The sequence below is a fragment of the Hyperolius riggenbachi genome, chromosome 9, assembly GCF_040937935.1.
Source record: "Hyperolius riggenbachi isolate aHypRig1 chromosome 9, aHypRig1.pri, whole genome shotgun sequence".
NCBI classification, from domain to species: Eukaryota; Metazoa; Chordata; class Amphibia; order Anura; family Hyperoliidae; genus Hyperolius; species Hyperolius riggenbachi.
This window is the reverse complement of record NC_090654.1, coordinates 121,440,621-121,460,341: the sequence shown is the minus strand read 5'-3', so window position 1 is coordinate 121,460,341 and position 19,721 is coordinate 121,440,621. Positions and strand designations below refer to the sequence as shown.

Genomic DNA, 19,721 nt, shown 5'->3' with positions numbered 1-19,721 from the left:
CAATGATTGAAGTTGATGGCTTAGTTCTTGAGAGAAGAAGCCTGCTGATCTAGGGTTTATCAGAAAAGGTTATTTCTATAACTATGGGCATTTACCTCAGAGTTTGAAGGGCTTTTTTTGTAAATTCAATAAGAATGATGTCTTGTGCATTCAACAATTACATATTCCTAATGTTCCGAATTCCCTTCAGAAAGGTCTAAAATTAGGCATTGGGAATCTCAGTAAACTGAAAGTCCAGTTAGTGGTGTTATCCACAGTTTTGGTTCTACTATTTCAGCTGACCCTTTTAATAAAGAGATTTTTTTCCTTTGTTCAGAGCCTTTTTAAGCATGTAGGATTCTCCTCACAACAGCCTCATACTTAAACTTTACATCCTAATTGCAGTTTATACTGCAAAATGCAATGGAGGGGATTCAAATCCTACTTATATGCAATTTCTAGAAGACAGAATTGGGTTTAAACTGCCTCTTTATTTTGTTCCCAAAGTTGTATCAGAATTTAATTTAAAACACTAGATAGTTCTACCTTCTTTTTGTGACTTCCTTTCTAATGCAGGTGAAGAGAGATTCAGTAAGTTACATGTTAGGAGATGTGTATATTACTTTACCAGAAGAGAACTAAAGTTTGGAGGATATGCAATAACCTTCTTGTCCAATTTCAAAGTTCGTATAAGGGATTAAAGGCATGAAAAACAAGTTATTGGGCCATATGCAATCCACTTTTTCTCCTGACTTTTCACCTAGGTGATATTTGTACACCTTATCATAAAATGATTTTTAAGTCACCAACGAGCAAGAAAATACTCAAAATAGATTTGATAGTACTCTTTCACCAACGTTTGGGTACTTTTTCAATTGCAAAATGCTGAAAATGTAGTTTACAGGAAAGATGAAAATTATCTCCTAGGAGATAACTCAGGTGAAAAACTTAATTGCATATGGGCCCTTGTCTGAAGCAAGCTATTTATTTGGCTTATAAGCAGGCAAATTTCCATCTGGAGGAAAGTGCACCTGCCTCGGTTTCACAAATTTGCAATGCAGCCACTTGGTCCTCATATTCTACGTTCATCAAACTTTATCAGTTGGACGCCTGGTCGAAGGGAGATCTAGCCTTTGGATGGAAAGTGCTGTCCGTTGTTCTCCTTCCTTGTACCATCTCCAGGGTCCCTGTTGTGGCAAAAAAAATGGAAGTTTAAAATGACTCTTACTGGAAAAGAGATTTCCATTAAGTTCACAACAGGTATATAATTACCTGCCCTAGGTGGTAAATGTATTATCACTATGTGACTTAAAAAGTTTAAAAAATGATCTGTAATTCACTGAGGGTAAAAGGCTGAGATGGGTCTGTTTACATGTTTCTGTGCTTCCTGTCCCTTTTCGGTAGGAAAAGCCTCTTTCTGCTGTCCCTGTTGTGGAGAACTTTATGGAAATCTTATTACCGAACAGAGTAATTTTAAACTTCTGTCAGGTGACTGCTGATGGGCAAAAATTCAAACAAAATGACGCTGAACTGGAACCTGCATACCGTAAGTGGAATGCAAATTCTGGTTTTGCTTGAAATGAAATTTGCATGTGTATCAATATTGTTATCACTGCTAATGAGTGCTGTTGGATTATATTAATCAGGCTTATGAAATGTGAACACCCTAGAGGACCACTCATTTTAGCAGTACAATTTCAGAGCAGTGAGCTGGGAAACATCTCAGTGTAGCTGCTCTACTCCAGCTATGGCCATCAGGGATAGCCAGTGAGATGCATACAATTCTGAGTTGATGCAGATTTTAATATTGTAGCTTGAAAATGGACCTATTGAATTTTCAAGCTACATAAACGCTGACCACACTATAGAAAGGATATTAACATACTAGAACAGGTACAAAGACTGGCAACTAAATGAATAAGAGGGATGGAAGGTCTCACTTACCAAGAATGGCTGGACGAATTAGGGTGATTTATTTTGGAAAAAAAGATGGTTAAGGGGTGGCAATAGGGCAATACAAAATCTTGGCCGATCAGCTTTTTGTCTTTAGGCTTGTACAAAGTACAAGATCTGCGTATGGATGAGAAAAGGTTTTGACCTTTATTTATTTAGGAAGAGGTTCTTTACTGTAAGAGTTGTTAAATTGTGGAATTGTGGAACTACTTACCACAGGAAGTAGTTTTGACAAATTATAAATCTGCATTTAAAAGAGGTTTAGATGCTTTCCATGCATTGAAGGACATCGGTGGCTTTTATTAGTAGTTCATTTTCCGCAGAGTTGATTCAGGGATTTTATCTGACTGCCACCTGGAGTCTGGAAGGATTTTCTGTACATACCTGGGGCTTCCTCCAGCCCCCTAAAGGCTTCCCTCTCCGCTTCCTCAATCACCCGCAGTTGGCCCCGCAGCAGAGGACTTGCCAATAGGGGACAAATGAGGAGGACGACGTGGGAGCGATAAGCCTGGAGGGGGCTGGAGGAAGCCCCAGGTATGTATATTTTATGTAAAAGTCCCCATCTCAGGTTTACTTTAACTGCTAATTAGCCCAAGCCTTGTAAGGTTTTTTTTTAATTTAATTTTTTACCTTTCCCTGGATCCCGGGCCGGCCCGCTCATGAGGCGGGGTGAAACATTTACCTCAGGCGGCACATCTGGGGGGGCGGAACCCACCTGTCCATGGGTGCGGGGGGCCGCCCACCAAGCTGGAGGGGTAGCGGGCCGGGCAGGCAAAAAGTCTAGAGCCGGCCCTGCCTGGATCAATTGGGAAATGTGAGGGTGCAGGAGAGAAAGGTACATAATGTGTACTCATTTATTTAATTCGTTTTTTTAGTCTGGTTGGACTTGATGGATGAGTCTTTTTTTTTTAACCAAACTATGTAACTGCAATATGTAACTATGTATCAACTCTGAATTATTTGCCTCCTATTGACCATCCCCACCAAGCATTAGAATTCTGTCTCTGCAGACAGCGGTATTCACATTCACTGACATCTATATCCACCACATTACAGCCTCAGATTGTGATGAACTTTGAAATAAAATATAGCGCATTAGAACTTGATGCAGAAATGTTGGACTGATTTAAAAAAAAAAAAAAGCCGGATCTAATCTAGATCTTAGTTATCTGACATTGTAAAATCATTTGATGCAGGACGGTAATCACAGTGATTTGCATAAAACTCATGTATTTCCTGGAAGCAGTGTGTTGTCATTAAAAAAGTTAATATATTTCACTAAAATACAGAAATGAGAAACAATGGTTTTGATTCAATAAACTTTTCTCACAGAAGATCACATCATATCTAAAAAATACATTTTCATGCCTAGCAAGTGAAGTGAAAAAAGTATTCAAAGTAGATAATAAAAGCAATAGCAATGTTGAGTAAATATAAGACAACTTATTCCAAGTGCTTTTTGCTTGCTGGGGGTGGTAAGGTGTTTTACTGATGAGGTAATGTTGACGTGTGCTCTTCCCGTGTTGAGAATGAAGTGGGCGCCGCCATACACATAATGTTAATATATCTATGGCCACGCAGCAGTTTAATTCTTCTTCCAAATTGCTTCATAGTTATTAACGCCGCCCGGAATTTGTGCGGCAGCAGGATGAGACGTCATATGGTTCACCCAGCGCCAAACTGACTGGGCAGGAAAAAGCTATGTAAGCAGTTGATCCATTCAAATCTGCACTTCAACTGCCATGCACCGTCTTTGAATTTAAAATGAACCCAAGATGAGTGATATGGAGGCTGCCATATTTATTTCCTTTTAAGCAATACCAGTTGCCTGGCAGTCCGCCTGATCCTGTGTCTCTAATATTTTTAGCCAACGACCCTGAACAAGCTTTTGCAAATCAATACTCTGACTCAGTTGACTTCGGTTTTACTGGATTAGCCATATGCTTGTTCCATTCAGACACTATGTTTGCCAGAACTGGAGGAAACTGGCATTGTTTACAAGGAAATAAATATGGCAGCTTTCATATCACTCTCACCTCGGGTTTCCTTTAAGCAAGTGCCATAGTGTGCATTGCACGTTGCATGTTATGTGGGAATTTACCTGCAGTCCATGCCAGGGCTGGGCCGAGGCAGAGACAAGAGAGGCTCCAGCCTCAGGGCGCAGTGTAAGAGCACAACACACTCAGCTATCATTCCCCAATTGTGTTTGAAGCAGAGAGAAATAAGAAAAGGGGATACATGGCAGTGACTGTAAGTCAGATAACTAGAGATTATGGTGCTGGGAGGGTTGGGGGCCCTGGGGCACCTCTTAGTCTACTAGCAATCAGTGTGTGACGGCTGGGGTGGGAGGGATGGAGGGGCACACTTTGGTGTCTCAGCTTTGTTTGCTGGAGGACCTCGTCCTAGCTCTGGTCCATACTCAAAATAAAAGCTGCTTGTTGCTCACACTTACAAGCACTGAAAATGAATGGTGTCTGTACAGACATCAGTATAATGTCTGTATGTACCTTTAACCACTTCTGGATTCTCGGAGCGTATATACACGCCCCTGAATCCAGAAGTGTATACCATGGAAACCGTTCCATGTCAGCTCACGGAGGGTGTCTCCGTGAACACCCTGCGAGCCGATCGGCGGCTCGCAGGGTAAATGTAAACACACGGGGAAGATCTTCCCCGGTGTTTACATGTATACGGCGCTGCTGCGCAGCAGCGCCGTAGAGGAGATCGGCGATCCCCGGCCTCTGATTGGCCGGGGATCACCGGCATCTGATAGGCTAAAGCCTATCCCATCAGGCGCAGAACGGATTTCCGTCCTGCGCCGCTCACAGGGGGAGGGAGAGGGAGGGAAGGGGAAGGAGGCCAGGAAGCGCTGCGGAGGGGGGCTTTGAAGATCCCCCCCCCCGCAAGCGCAAGCAGCCGGCGGCGATCAGACCCCCCCAGCAGGACATCCCCCTAGTGGGGAAAAAAGGGGGGAAGTCTGATCGCCCTGGCTGCTAGCTGATCTGTGCTGTGGGCTGGAGAGCCCACGCTGCACAGATCAGCATAAAATGTCATGGTGTGGAAGTGGTTAATTAGCTGCATATTTAGGTTTCTCTAACAGTGATGAGACATTAGAGGTCTGCACAAGGACGTAATCTTGACCCATCCGCACTGGTTTCCCTTCATTTTGCCTACACGCGGTGGTCCCTGTAAAAGATGTAATCAACGATTACGTCCAACCGAGCCTCCCACCTGAATGCTAATTTATGCAGATCCTGCTAGATCGGTATGGCAGGCAAAGGGTGTATGACCGTTCACCTGATTGGCTGACTGGCGCCTGCTGGCCAGATAAAGGTAGGAAATTGCCTGAACTGGTAGTGAGCAATTGTGTGTGTTGCAGTTTGCATTCAGTTTAGAGGTGATGGGGGTGAAGTCCCTGGAGGTGAGAGAGCCAGGGCTCGCCCACATTTTCCTCTAGGTATTGCATGGTGGTTTGGGGGCCCCAGTAAGTGAGAGAGACTGGGGCCCCCGGCTGTCGTGCGAACCAGTGTTTGTGCATCTACATCCCATGCCAGGAAATTTTTCTATCTTTTGCTTCAGAGCATTGCAGAGTGGTGCACATTGTGCAACAATGCCCCAGATGACTGTTGGCTTTTAGTCTATAATACTAGTTCACACAAATGCAGTACAGCATGCTCCAAAAAAATCCACCCAGCAGCATTTTTTTGATGGGCAGCTCCATTCTGTGGTATTGTTTTCTGCATAAAAATTAAGAGATTGGGTGTGCATAGGTGGAGTTCATGTTTTGGTGTGTGGGTGTAATGAATGTGAGTGATTCGTTGCCTAGGCCACCCAACTGGACAGAAATTGCTTGTTAAACTTACCATATTTTTTAGCATATAAAATACACCTTTTCTCCCCCAGAAAGGGGTAGAAAAGGTCCCGCATCTTCTATGCCAAATATATGGAGTATATATGTTACGGCCAGAACCCGAAGTTTGGCCACTTCTAGTTCTGGCCGGCCACTTCGGGTTCTGGCCGGCCAATGCGCGAAGTGGCCGCTGCGCTGCGGCCAATGTTTAAAATGGAATGATTCCTCTGACATTAATGTATCTTCTGGCCGCAGCGCAGCGGCCAAACGTAGAACAACTTAGTTCATTTAATGCAATTCAGCCGGCGGCAATGTAACAATTCAAGCCGCCGGCTTTTTCTCTGCCTCTCTCTCTCTCCTCTTATGGGCAGCAGGCGGGGACACGCGTGTCCCCGGGAGTCGTTCGTCGCACCAGGAAAGCAGAGCGGGGAGGCTGCAGACATCGCTTCTGCCAGCACCCGCTCTGCAAGAACGGCAGGATTCTGCTGCCGCGACGAACGACTCCGGGGGGACACTCGTGTCCCCGCCCGGCTGCCCATAGGAGAGAGCGAGAGAGGCGGGAGGGGGGAGAAGGAGAGAGAGAGATGCAGAGAAAAAGCCGGCGGCTTGAATTGTTACATTGCCGCCGGCTGAATTGCATTAAATGAACTAAGTTGTTCTACGTTTGGCCGCTGCGCTGCGGCCAGAAGATACATTAATGTCAGAGGAATCATTCCATTTCTAACATTGGCCGCAGCGCAGCGGCCACTTCGCGCATTGGCCGGCCAGAACCCGAAGTGGCCGGCCAGAACTAGAAGTGGCCAAACTTCGGGTTCTGGCCGTAACATATATATGGACAGGAGGACACACAGAGGGGACACAAGGGGGAGCGGAACTGTCACACGAGGGGAGGGGAGGACACACAGAAGGGACACAAGGGGAAGTAGAACGGACACAAGGACACACATGGGGGACAGGAAGACACACATGGGGACACCGTAGGTACAAGGGGGGACATAATAATTGGGGAGAACATCTACAAGATGCTCCTGGACCATGGATGCACCAGGTTTTGTATATATTTTTTTTCCCTGGTTTTTGCCTTCTGAACCTAGGTGCATCTTATATTCCGGAGCATCTTAAATGCATAAAAATACAGTAGTTCACTTTCTTTTTAATTCTTGTAGTCCCTGTGTCTGCATGATGTACACTCTCTACAGCCTGGGTAGGCCAACAGTCACTCAAGTACAATTCTTACAGCCAGTGAGTAGACTGTCCACTAATCTGTACAGAGATGGCCACATAACGCCAGCATTTCTATGGTTAGAATAATAACTGTGCCCTTTGGTTTGTGAGAATATGAAAGTATGGAATTATAACATTTATACACACTCCAACATGAGAAATATATTCTTACAAATGTAATTATTAGATTTATATGAATATGAAGGGGTAGCTATAAGTTGAATTATGAAATTACTTTAGGTGCTCAAAGTAGTCACCATTAACATCCAGGTACTTGATTTTGGAGAACTGCTGCCTGAACAAAACTGACTAGAGTGTCCTAAGGAAATACTAAAGCTTGCCTCTATTATTTTTACCGGAAGGGGGAGGGAGATTACTGTAACTGGGGTGGGAGTCATGGGATTACTGTAGCTGGGGAGTATTGTTGTAACTCGGGTGGAGGGGGCAGAGGATTACTTCAACTGGGGGAGTATTACTGTAACTGAGGGTGGTATTATTGAACCAGGGGATATTACTGTAACTGGGGAAGGTATTACTGTTACTGGGGAAGGGGTTTGTGTAACTGGGGGGAAGCAGATAATTACTTTAACTGGTGGGGTATTATTGTAATTGAGGGGGGATTACTGTAACTGGTGGGGTATCGGGATTACTGTAAATTGGGTGAGGGCAGGGGATTACTGTAACTGGGAAGCCTTTGGGGGTGGCAAGTGGAGCGATCGCCCCAGGCCCCGCACATGAAGAGGGCCCCGCATGTCATGCCCGCCATACCATGCTCATTTTGGTGGTGGTGAAGGAAAGGTCTACAGAAGTTTAGCTGTTTGTGTTCTGAGCAGTGTGTCATTTACAAATACTCAGATTTTCCTGTTTTGTTTTACACACCTTATATCTTGCACACCCCACCCCCATTTATTGCTCAGGTTTTCGTCTTCAGCATGCTTTACTGTACTATGCCATTTGCATTTTTGTAATGAATTTCTGCACTGACATGAAGCTTGCCAAATGTCAGATTACGGTAACGTGCAAGAGCCTCAGCTTGAGGGCCCCAGGGGCATTTAGATCAGTCAAGCATGGACTGGAGCTAGAGGGGGCTCAGGTTGGAGCTTCCAGACTGGCTGAGGATTAGTGCTAGGTTTCATGGGGAGCTAGGGATAGGTAGAGGCTGGCCGGGGAGCTAGGGATAGGTACAGTTTGATTACATTACGTATTGTAAGTGTTCCTGTATTGGTTGGCTTAGGTGCCTTTAACAAGTTTTTAAACAATAATAAGGCATACTGCTTTAGAGGTGGACAAGCCCGTGACTGTGGTGGTACGGTACATGGCCTTCACTTATGCCTCTAGGCCCCGCATATGACACTCGTCCCAGGCCCCGCATACTCTAAGGCCGGCTCTGCTGGGAAGTATTGCTGTAATTGGGTGTATTACTATAACTGAGAGGGGTATTACTGTAATGGGGAGGGGGGCAACGGAGGTTGGGTAGAGACGCTCCACAAGATGCTCCTGCACCATGGATGCACCAGGTTTAGTATAATTTTCTTTTTCCTTGGTTTTTGTCCTCTAATCCTATGTGTATCTTAAAAAACGTTATATAGATCTGGACCTGCATGCAAAGACTGCGGTATTATTATAAAGACGGAAAAATTCCTAGGAGTATTAGAGCACAAATTCTGCCAATTTTGTTTCCCAAATTCAAGGATTACTGTACAACATGGGAACAAGTTTGGAATAAAGCGTCTTTTGACGCCATCTTGATTACAGTACAGAGGATTATGAAGGAACTCCCCATCTTGGATGAGCAGATTGCGATCTTATATAAAAGTCTGACTGAGCTGTTGGATAAAGAGGACTTTGAATATTATTATCACAGTCTTTTGGCGAGGTTAAAGGAGTATGAGGTTGGGTTGGAGCAACAGAAACGTGATAAATTTCATCGCGATGCACAGTAATCAGGGGGACTTTTTTTTGCTACCGCACAGAGAGATCAGATAGAGAGTATTAATCTTAAAGAATGGGGCCTAAGAAATAGGAGTCACTTTTAACCACCTAGTCACATAGTGTTAGATAGGTATATTAAAAAAGTAAATGAGGAGATTCAAAAACTACAGAGGGACTTTGAGTCCAAGAAGATGAAACATATTACCACCAATGTGACTGCGGAAGAAAGAAAAATCATCTATGCCCTGGCAAGGAACAAAAAAGTGACAATTAGATCTGCTGATAAGGGCGGTGCCGTAGTTATTATGGACACTAAAATGTATAAGGAAGAGATCCAGACTCAGTTGAATGATGAGGATTGAGGATGTGTATGAGAGATTAACAAGTGACCCTACCAATATGATACAACAGGAAATTTAAGTTCTAGTGACAAAAGCTGAGAACTCACAACTAATTGATAAAGAATTGAAGAAGTTTTTGCAGATTAAGAACCCCCGGATACCGATTATATACACTTTGCCGAAAATCCCCAAAAGATTGAACAATCCCCCAGGACGTCCAATAGTGTCCGGGGTGGTATCGATTTTTTCTAACATCGCTATTTTTTTGGATAGAATTTTGAAGCCTATTGTTTTGACCCTGGACTCTTATCTTAGAGATACACAGCAATTTTTGGAGACCATATCTTCCTGTTCAGATTTATCTGATTATGTCCTCTTAGTTACAATGGACGTAAATAGTTTATATACTTCAATACCACATGAGGGTGGAATTGAGGCAATAGACCATTATCTATTAATTTGTACAGATTTTGATAAGGAACAGAGAAGTTTTTTGCTGAAACTGTTGAATATAGTATTAAGATATAACTATTTTCTGTTTGGTGACACATTCTACATGCAGCGTAGGGGTACGGCGATGGGCTCTAACATGGCCCCGTCCTATGCAAATTTATTTCTAGGCCTCTATGAGGATGCTTTTGTTTATTCTAATTTTCTTTTTGGTAAACATGTTTTGCTTTGGCGTCGATATATCAACGATATTTTTTGTTTGTGGGCGGGGCCACGTTTGAGCCTAGACCAATTTGTGGAACAGCTGCATGTGGCATGTCCTGCCATTAAGTTAATCCTTACCAGCAGTGTAGATAGGGTGGGTTTCTTGGATACATGGGTCATCAAGCAGAATGGGAGTTTGACCACAGATTTATTTGTAACACCAACAGATAGAAACTCCATTTTGCATTATGATAGTTTTCATTTTCCCCATGTTAAGAGTAACATACCTAAGGGGCAGTACAAAAGAATAGAGCGTATTGTAAGTAATCCAGAGGTGAGAAAGACTAGGTTAGAAGAGATGAAATATACATTTTTGGCTAGAAATTATCCTTTGAGATGTTTGGATTATGAAGGCAAGGTGAGGATAGGTGTAGGAGGGAGGAAAGAGGGATTGAGAAGGAAGGGAAAGAAGGGCAGTTTTAATAACAGAATCCCATGTGTCACCACGTACAATGTTTTGTCTGAGAAAATTGGAGGAGTTATCAATAAATTTTGGCCAATGTTACGAGAAGGTTTACCATATGTACGAGAATTTCATGAATTCCCTTTGATGTCTTACAAAAGGGCACCGTCTCTAAGAGACATAATTGTCAAAGGAGATGTGGGTCCAGATAAAAACAATGTAACAGCACGAAATGGAACTTATCCATGCTTAAATTGTTATTTATGTAGTTACATTGTAAAGCGTGACGCATTTAACCAATCCCTGCAGGGGCACGAAATTTAAGATTAGGGGTCACTTTACTTGTGACTCTAGATTTGTTATTTATATGTTTAAGTGTCCCTGTGGGATTGGGTATGTGGGGAAAACAACCCAAGCCCTCAGAGATAGGATTTCATCCCACAAATCGAATATTAGAAACAAAAATTTGGAGTTGTCAGTTTTCCAGCATTTTACTGAATGTAACCATAGATTGTCGCAGTTAAGGGTGCAGGTGTTAGAGAGGGGTCCCGATCCCGAGAAGGGGGGGTGATAGACACATGCTATTAGTTAAGAGAGAATATTTTTGGATTAAAAAACGGGATACCTTAGAACCCAAAGGGTTAAATAGAGAGTATGATATAGCTAGTATTGTGTTGTAATGGGCCTTATGTGACTTGTAATGATTATGCTAATTTTTAGTGTTAGTATGCAATAGGATTGCTAATTGAGACATTTGCATGGCTGGGGCTGATATTGCTGCCCACCTATTTGAGAATTTTTTGCGGATCTTTTTATGCTTAAAATTGCAAAACTATGCGTGGGGGCTGTTTTGCGTTCCATTCCATTCATGCGGACGTTCCGCATGGAATATACGCATTGAAGTCTTTAGGCGGACGTTGTCGCTTTGGAATTGGAATTGATTGGTTGTTGATGCGGATTGGCCGCAATGGATGTTTGCATTGAAGTCTTTACGCGGACGTTGTCGCTTCTGTAGCTGATTGGCTGTTCATGCGTACTGGTCGCGTCAGATGTATGCATGCAGTCCCGAGGCGGACGCTGTCGGTGTTTTTTTGCAGGTACGCATTTCATTATGCAATGCAGCGTTGGGCGGACGCAATAGCGACGCACATGATTGGTGGGTGGCAGTAGCAGTCTTATGGCGGACGCTGTAGCCATGCAGATGATTGGCTGGAGACATTTAAATGCTAAAAACGGATGTTGTCAGAAATAAAAGAAGATTTTAGACGGTGCGGATCCTCACAACTTATTTGCTTGGATATCCCTGTGCACTCCAGGGGCGATCGCTGCACGTCAATATTATCCATTGGTGCTGATCCACTTGAAACATTAACGGTCCAAAAGATATGGTAATCGTTTTGACTATGTATGTCTGTAAGGACAACTTTGGAGTATACGGTTTACAGGGGTGTTGTTCCATGTGGTAGGGTGGTTGAAATTACCACCTAGACCTTCACTCCAATTTTTTTCCCCTGACTTACAATGATGGAAGTAGTGTACATAATCATGCTGATCAAATGATGTACACAGTTACAAACATATGTTCTTAATGGTAATTTTGTGTAAGGACCAAGGTGGTCCATTTCATCATATAACATTAAAGTACATCAGTGAGAAATCACTCATTCTCCAGTCTTCAGTGTCCTCTCATGAAGAATCCCTCATTCACTTAGACAGGCTGGCTGTCTTGTGTTTTCCTTGCAACATATCACCGAATTGTTACACACAGTCTTCATATTGAACTTGGATATTGAACTCCTTGTTCCTTCTCTTTGTGACCTCTTTTGCCTTTTATTGTTTGTTTGTTGTTAGGTTGTATTTATTGAGGAAATATCTTTAGTACACTACTTTTATTACAAATTATGCATACTTTATGGATTTGCTTAACCTTTGGCCAACACACATACAATCACTTTTCTGGATTATACTCCTTTGGACTTAAACGATAATGTGCAAGGAAGCAAATGATTCATAAGGCCAATCCAATTCACTTTTTATCCTAAGTTTTCTACTAGGTGATATTTTCCCATGTTATCAATAAAACGCCTTTGAGGCTAGGTACACACTTAGTAGAAACTCAAGCGTTGCAGAAAACGCTGCGTATAAAAAACGCATATGCATTTTGTTGCATAATATGCAAAAACGCATCAAAAACACACATAGTGAAAGTCAATGGAAACGCAATTCTATGCGTTTTTCATGCCTTTTTATATGCTTTTTTTATGGTTTTGTGATGTATTTCTGCTTCCTGTTGTCTTCCTAGTGATTAGCATAAAATGCATACAAAATCCATATGCATGCATACAAAATGCATATGCGTAGTATATATGTGAAACGCAAACGCATGCAAAACACTTGAAAAATGCATCTGCGGGAAATAAAATGCTAATGCAAACGCACTAAAAGCGCAGCAAAAACGCACACAAAACCCCCGCACATGACATAAAATGGGACCTTTCATGCTCTGTTATGTGTGCACCCAGCCTCAAGCCACCAGCAAGCAAGAAAATACTCAGAATAATGTTGACAGTACCTTTTCCCCTACTTTTTGGTACTTTTTCTCTTGCAGAGTGCTGACAAGTTATTTTAAACAGAAGATGGAAAATGATCTTCTAGGAACAACCTTGGAGAAAAGTGAATTGGATCTGGCCCATATAGCATTTTGTGAACTTTGATAAACCCAGTCCATGTGCTATATACTAGATCTAATATCTCTGCCTGCGCAGAACACTCCAGACCACGTGCGAGTGATTGACAGCAGCACTCGCACAGGCGCAGTAGATGTCTACCTGGTGAGGTCGGCATATGCATCAGAGGGGATCGGGAGCCACAGGAGCTGGGGCGAGAACACAGGATGGCTGCCAGGGGCTGGAGGAAGGCCCAGGTAAGTAAAGCTCATTTTTTCTATTTTCCCTGATGATTCCTATAAGGAGAGGCCATATGCCAGTTGCTGTGGAATAGTGATGATCATGTCTAATGCTAGGTAGAAACCATACAATTTTGTGTTAGATGGTTAGTTAGATAATTTCCGACATGTCCGATCTTATTTTCAATCATTTTTCTGATCGATTTTTCATAGAAGTGAATGGAAATAGATAAGAAAAGATAACCGAATCGAATCGGAAATCGATCGGATGGAAAATCGTTAGAAAAAACGCATCGTGTGTACCCAGCATAAGAGAACTCATGGAGAAGCATGTGATCAGTTTGGTCAGGTAATAGATATGCAAGTCTCTAATTTGCTAGTCAGATGGGATCACCGTAAACCAGAGCTTTGCAAATCTATCAGCTGATAAAACAAATCACATGCTTTTCCATGAATTCTCCTTAAAGAGAACCTAAAGTCACCCACAAAAAATGAGATGAACTCACCTGGGGCTTCCCTCAGCCCCCTGCAGACGATCGGTGCCCTCGCAGCTCCACTCCGATGTCCCAGGACCTGCCGGCGAGCACTTCCGGTTTCGCCGTCACCGCCCGACAGGCATGGGAACGCGAGTGATTGTTCGCGGTCCCAGCCTGTATATCGCCCCCTATGCTGCTATTGCGGCCTCCTCGGAGTGGAGCTGCGAGGGCACCGATCGTCTGCAGGGGGCTGAGGGATGCCCCAGGTGAGTTCATCTCATTTTTTGTGGGTGACTTTAGGTTCACTTTAACCACTTGCCGACCGCCTACTTCATATTGGCGGCGGCAAAGTGGCAGCCCCAGGACCACGTAAAGCAGAATGGCGCCAGGTCCTGGGGCACTCTTTGGCCGGGGATCGCGCGCTGGGATGCGCGCGCATCTGCCGGCAATAGGCTCCGCCCACCCGCGACGTCAACCCGCCGGCCAATCGGAAGCGCCGGCGGGTTGTTAACCCGACGATCCCCGGATAGGAAGCGTATAATACGCTTTGTAATGTTTACAAAGTGTATTATACAGGCTGCCTCCTGCCCTGGTGGTCCCGGTGTCCGAGGGACCACCAGGGCAGGCTGCAGCCACCCTAGTCTGCACCCAAACACACTGATCTGCCCCCCCCTGCCCCCTGATCGCCCACAGTACCCCTCAGACCCCCCCCTGCCCACCCCCCAGACCACCATTTGCACACAATCACCCCCCTAATCACCCATCAATCACTCCCTGTCACTATCTGTCAACGCTATTTTTTTTTTAGTCCCTAAACTGCCCCCTGCTCCCTCCTGATCACCCCCCCACCCCTCAGATTCTCCCCAGACCCCCCCAGACCCTCCCCCCCCTGTGTACTGTATGCATCTATCCCCCCTGATCACCTGTCAATCACCTGTCAATCACCCGTCAATCACCCGTCAATCACCCCCTGTCACTGCCACCCATCAATCAGCCCCTAACCTGCCCCTTGCGGGCAATCTGATCACCCACCCACACCAATAGATCGCCCGCAGATCCGACATCAGATCACCTCCCAAATCCATCGTTTACATCTATTCTCTCCTCTAAACACCCACTAATTACCCATCAATCACCCATCAATCACCCCCTATCACCACCTGTCACTGTTACCCATCAGATTAGACCCTTGCGGGCACCCAATCACCCGCCCACACGCTCAGATTGCCCTCAAACCCCCCCCTTATCGATTCGCCAGTGCATTATTTACATCCGTTCTTCCCTGTAATAACCCACTGATCACCTGTCAATCACCCCCTGTCACTGCCACCCATCAATCACCCCCTGTCACTGCCACCCATCAATCAGCCCCTAACCTGCCCCTTGCGGGCAATCTGATCACCCACCCACACCAATAGATTGCCCGCAGATCCGACATCAGATCACCTCCCAAGTGCAGTGTTTACATCTCTTCTCTCCTCTAAACACCCACTAATTACCCATCAATCACCCCCTATCACCACCTGTCACTGTTACCCATCAGATTAGACCCTAATCTGCCCCTTGCGGGCACCCAATCACCCGCCCACACCTCAGAACGCCCTCAGACCCCAGCCCTGATCACCTCGCTAGTGCATTGCTTGCATCTATTTCCCCCCTCTAATCACACCTTGAGACACCCATAAATCACCTCCTGTCACCCCCTAGCACACCTACCCATCAGATCAGGCCCTAATTTGCCCCGTGTGGGCTCCTGATCACTCGGCCAAACCCTCAGATCCCCCTCAGACCCCCTTCCGATCACCTCCCCAGTGCATTGATTGCATCTATTTTCCCCTCTAACCGCCCCCCTGAGACACCCATCAATCACCTCCTGTCACCCCCCTAGCACTCCTATCCATCAGATCAGGCCCAATACATCCTGTCATCTAAGAGGCCACCCTGCTTATGACCGTTTCCACAAAATTTGCCCCCTCATAGACCACCTGTCATCAAAATTTGCAGATGCTTATACCCCTGAACAGTCATTTTGAGAAATTTGGTTTCCAGACTACTCACAGTTTTGGGCCCGTAAAATGCCAGGGCAGTATAGGAACCCCACAAGTGACCCCATTTTAGAAAGAAGACACCCCAAGGTATTCTGTTAGGTGTATGATGAGTTCATAGAAGATTTTATTTTTTGTCACAAGTTAGTGAAAAATGACACTTTGTGAAAAAGAACAATAAAAATCAATTTCCGCTAACTTTTGACAAAAAATAAAATCTTTTTTGTCAAAAGTTAGCGTAAATTGGATTTTTATTGTTTTTTTCACAAAGTGTCATTTTTCACTAACTTGTGACAAAAAATAAAATCTTCTATGAACTCACCATACCCCTAACGGAATACCTTGGGGTGTCATCTTTCTAAAATGGGGTCACTTGTGGGGTTCCTATAGTGCCCTGGCATTTTAGGGGCCCTAAACCGTGGGGAGTAGTCTAGAAAACAAATGCCTCAAAATGACCTGTGAATAGGACGTTGGGCCCCTTAGCGCACCTAGGCTGCAAAAAAGTGTCACACATATAGTATCGCCATACTCAGGAGAAGTAGTATAATGTGTTTTGTGGTGTATTTTTACACATACCCATGCTGGGTGGGAGAAATCTCTCTGTAAATGGACAATTGTGTGTAAAAAAAATCAAAAATGTGTCATTTACAGAGATATTTCTCCCACCCAGCATGGTTATATGTAAAAATACACCACAAAACACATTATGCTACTTCTTCTGAGTACGGCGATACCACATGTGTGACACTTTTTTGCAGCCTAACTGTGCTAAGGGGCCCAAAGTCCAATGAGTACCTTTAGGATTTCACAGGTCATTTTGAGACATTTGGGTTCAAGACTACTCCTCACGGTTTAGGGCCCCTAAAATGCCAGGGCAGTATTGGAACCCCACAAATGACCCCATTCTAGAAAGAAGACACCCCAAGGTATTCAGTTAGAAGTATGGTGAGTTCATAGAAGATTTTATTTTTTGTCACAAGTTAGCGGAAATTGATATGTATTGTTTTTTTTTTCACAAAGTGTCATTTTCTGCTAACTTGTGACAAAAAAAAATCTTCTATGAACTCACCATACCCCTAACGGAATACCTTGGGGTGTCTTCTTTCTAAAATGGGGTCACTTGTGGGGTTCCTATACTGCCCTGGCATTTTAGGGGCCCTAAACCGTGAGGAGTAGTCTAGAATCCAAATGCCTCAAAATGACCTGTGAATAGGACGTTAGGCCCCTTAGCGCACCTAGGTTGCAAAAAAGTGTCACACATGTGGTATCGCCGTACTCAGAAGAAGTAGTATAATGTGTTTTGGGGTGTATTTTTATACATACCCATGCTGGGTGGGAGAAATCTCTCTGTAAATGGACAATTGTGTGTAAAAAAAATCAAATAATTGTCATTTACAGAGATATTTCTCCCACCTAGCATCTGTATGTGTAAAAATACACCCCAAAACACATTATACTACTTCTCCTGAGTACGGCGGTACCATATGTGTGGCACTTTTTTGCACCCTAAGTGCGCTAAGGGGCCCAAAGTCCAATGAGTACCTTTAGGATTTCACAGGTCATTTTGCGACATTTGGTTTCAAGACTACTCCTCACGGTTTAGGGCCCCTAAAATGCCAGGGCAGTATAGGAACCCCACAAGTGACCCCATTTTAGAAAGAAGACACCCCAAGGTATTCCGTTAGGGGTATGGTGAGTTCATAGAAGATTTTATTTTTGTCACAAGTTAGCGGAAAATGACACTTTGTGAAAAAAAACAATTAAAATCAATTTCCGCTAACTTGTGTCAAAAAAAAAAAAAATCTTCTATGAACTCACCATACTCTATAAATTGACAATTGTGTGTAAAAATAAATAAAAAAATTGTCATTTACGGAGATATTTCTCCCACCCAGCATGGGTATGTGTAAAAATACACCCCAAAACACATTATACTACTTCTCCTGAGTACGGCAATACCACATGTGTGGCACTTTTTTGCAGCCTAACTGCGCTAAGGGGCCCAAAGTCCAATGAGCATCTTTAGGCTTTACAGGGGTGCTTACAATTAGGCACCCCCCAAAATGCCAGGACAGTGAACACACCCCACAAATGACCCCATTTTGGAAAGTAGACACTTCAAGGTATTCAGAGAGGAGCATAGTGAGTCCGTGGCAGATTTCATTTTTTTTTGTCGCAAGTTAGAAGAAATGGAAACTTTTTCTTTTTGTTTTTTGTTACAAAGTGTCATTTTCCGCTAACTTGTGACAAAAAATAAAATCTTCTATGAACTCACCATGCCTCTCACTGAATACTTTGGGATGTCTTCTTTCCAAAATGGGGTCATTTCGGGGGTATTTGTACTATCCTGGAATTTTAGCCCCTCATGAAACCTGACAGGTGCGCAGAAAAGTCAGAGATGCTTGAAAATGGGAAAATTCACTTTTGGCACCATAGTTTGTAAACGCTATAACTTTTACCCAATCCAATAAATATACACTGAATGTTTTTTTTTTTATCAAAGACATGTAGCAGAATAACTTTCGCGCTCAAATGTATAGGAAATTTTACTTTATTTGAAAAATGTCAGCACAGAAAGTTAAAAAAGTAATTTTTTTGACAAAATTCATGTCTTTTTTGATGAATATAATAAGAAGTAAAACTCGCAGCAGCAATCAAATAGCACCGAAAGAAAGCTGTATTAGGACAAGAAAAGGAGGTAAAATTCATTTAGGTGGTAGGTTGTATGACTGAGCAATAAACCGTGAAAGCTGCAGTGGTCCGAATGGAAAAAAAGGCTCTGGTCCTTAAGGGGTTTTATGACTGCAGTCCTTAAGTGGTTAACATGACCATCACTAATGTGGAGGAAAGGTGTTGGTTTACAATAGACAGGGGAAGAAGGGGGTGTCTTCATCCTTGTATCAGAGAGAGAAATCACTAATGAACTGTAATTATACAGTATTTTGGGACTGATTCAATATATTTGTGTAAGAACACTTTCCCTGTAGTCATCAATACTAAGCTATATTCTGTATTGATTTCTAATAATTGTCTTCATCTTTGCTATGTTAAGAGTACCAAACATGACCTAAGGCCCCAGAGTGAGTTTGCATATTATCATTGTATGATGTTTTAAAACTTTTTTTTTTTCAATAAAATTATTATTCGATTTTGAATAAGAAAAACAGTACAGTCATTACAAACCATGAACGAAGGTTACAATGAATTGTTTGTAAACAGGATTCAAAACAAAAGAACTCAGTAGAAGTATACTCATAAAACATTTAGGGAGAGTCATATTGGCGTTTGATGTAACAGTTAACTCCAATGAGTGGTGCAGAAGTTTAGTAACAGATAACATATATGCTTACATATTAACGTAGGAGATAAATATAACAAGGGCGCTGACGATCAGGAATATAGCCTCTGCCCATTCACTCAACCAATATTGGCTGGGCGGGGGTACATCCCGTGATGCAGGGCAGTACCGCTAGAGGGGCCTGTCTTCCAGCAAAGACAGGGATAGGATATTTGAGGGTGCATCTTGTATGTATCAAGGCTAGGGGTCTAATGGTGTGGAGTCAATCCTGTAACAGAACAGGAGAAAAGTAACCAAAGGAAGAATAAAAAAGAAGAGTAAAGAGGAGGGGAGGAAAGAGAAGAGGAAGTATGGAACGAGGAGAATAATCGGTTCTGCAGATATAACAGCAGGAGGCCAAGGACTCAAGGTGTATCAGAGATTACTTACCCAAGAGCTTCGTTCGGAACCCAAAAGGTATTCTATAAAGGGGGACCAGACTTTATTGAACTTAGCGATATTGTCTTCATGTCTAGCCCGGAGTTTTTCAATGAAAAGGACATGACTTAGTCTGGTCCTGACAGAGTCGAAGGATAGATTATTTGAGCGCCAGGTGGCTGCT

General features: G+C 43.5%; 1 protein-coding gene across 1 annotated transcript in view; it reads right to left on the bottom strand.

Moving 5' to 3' along the window:
• Window positions 1–4,044, bottom strand: part of LOC137533555 (natterin-4-like) — a 39,050-nt gene extending 35,006 nt beyond the window's left edge. Inside the window, exon 1 of the mRNA XM_068254923.1 lies at window positions 4,034–4,044. Coding sequence (XP_068111024.1) covers window positions 4,034–4,044 — 11 coding nt within the window. The remainder of the gene's footprint in view (window positions 1–4,033) is intronic.
• Between the last annotated feature and the right edge of the window lie 15,677 nt (window positions 4,045–19,721).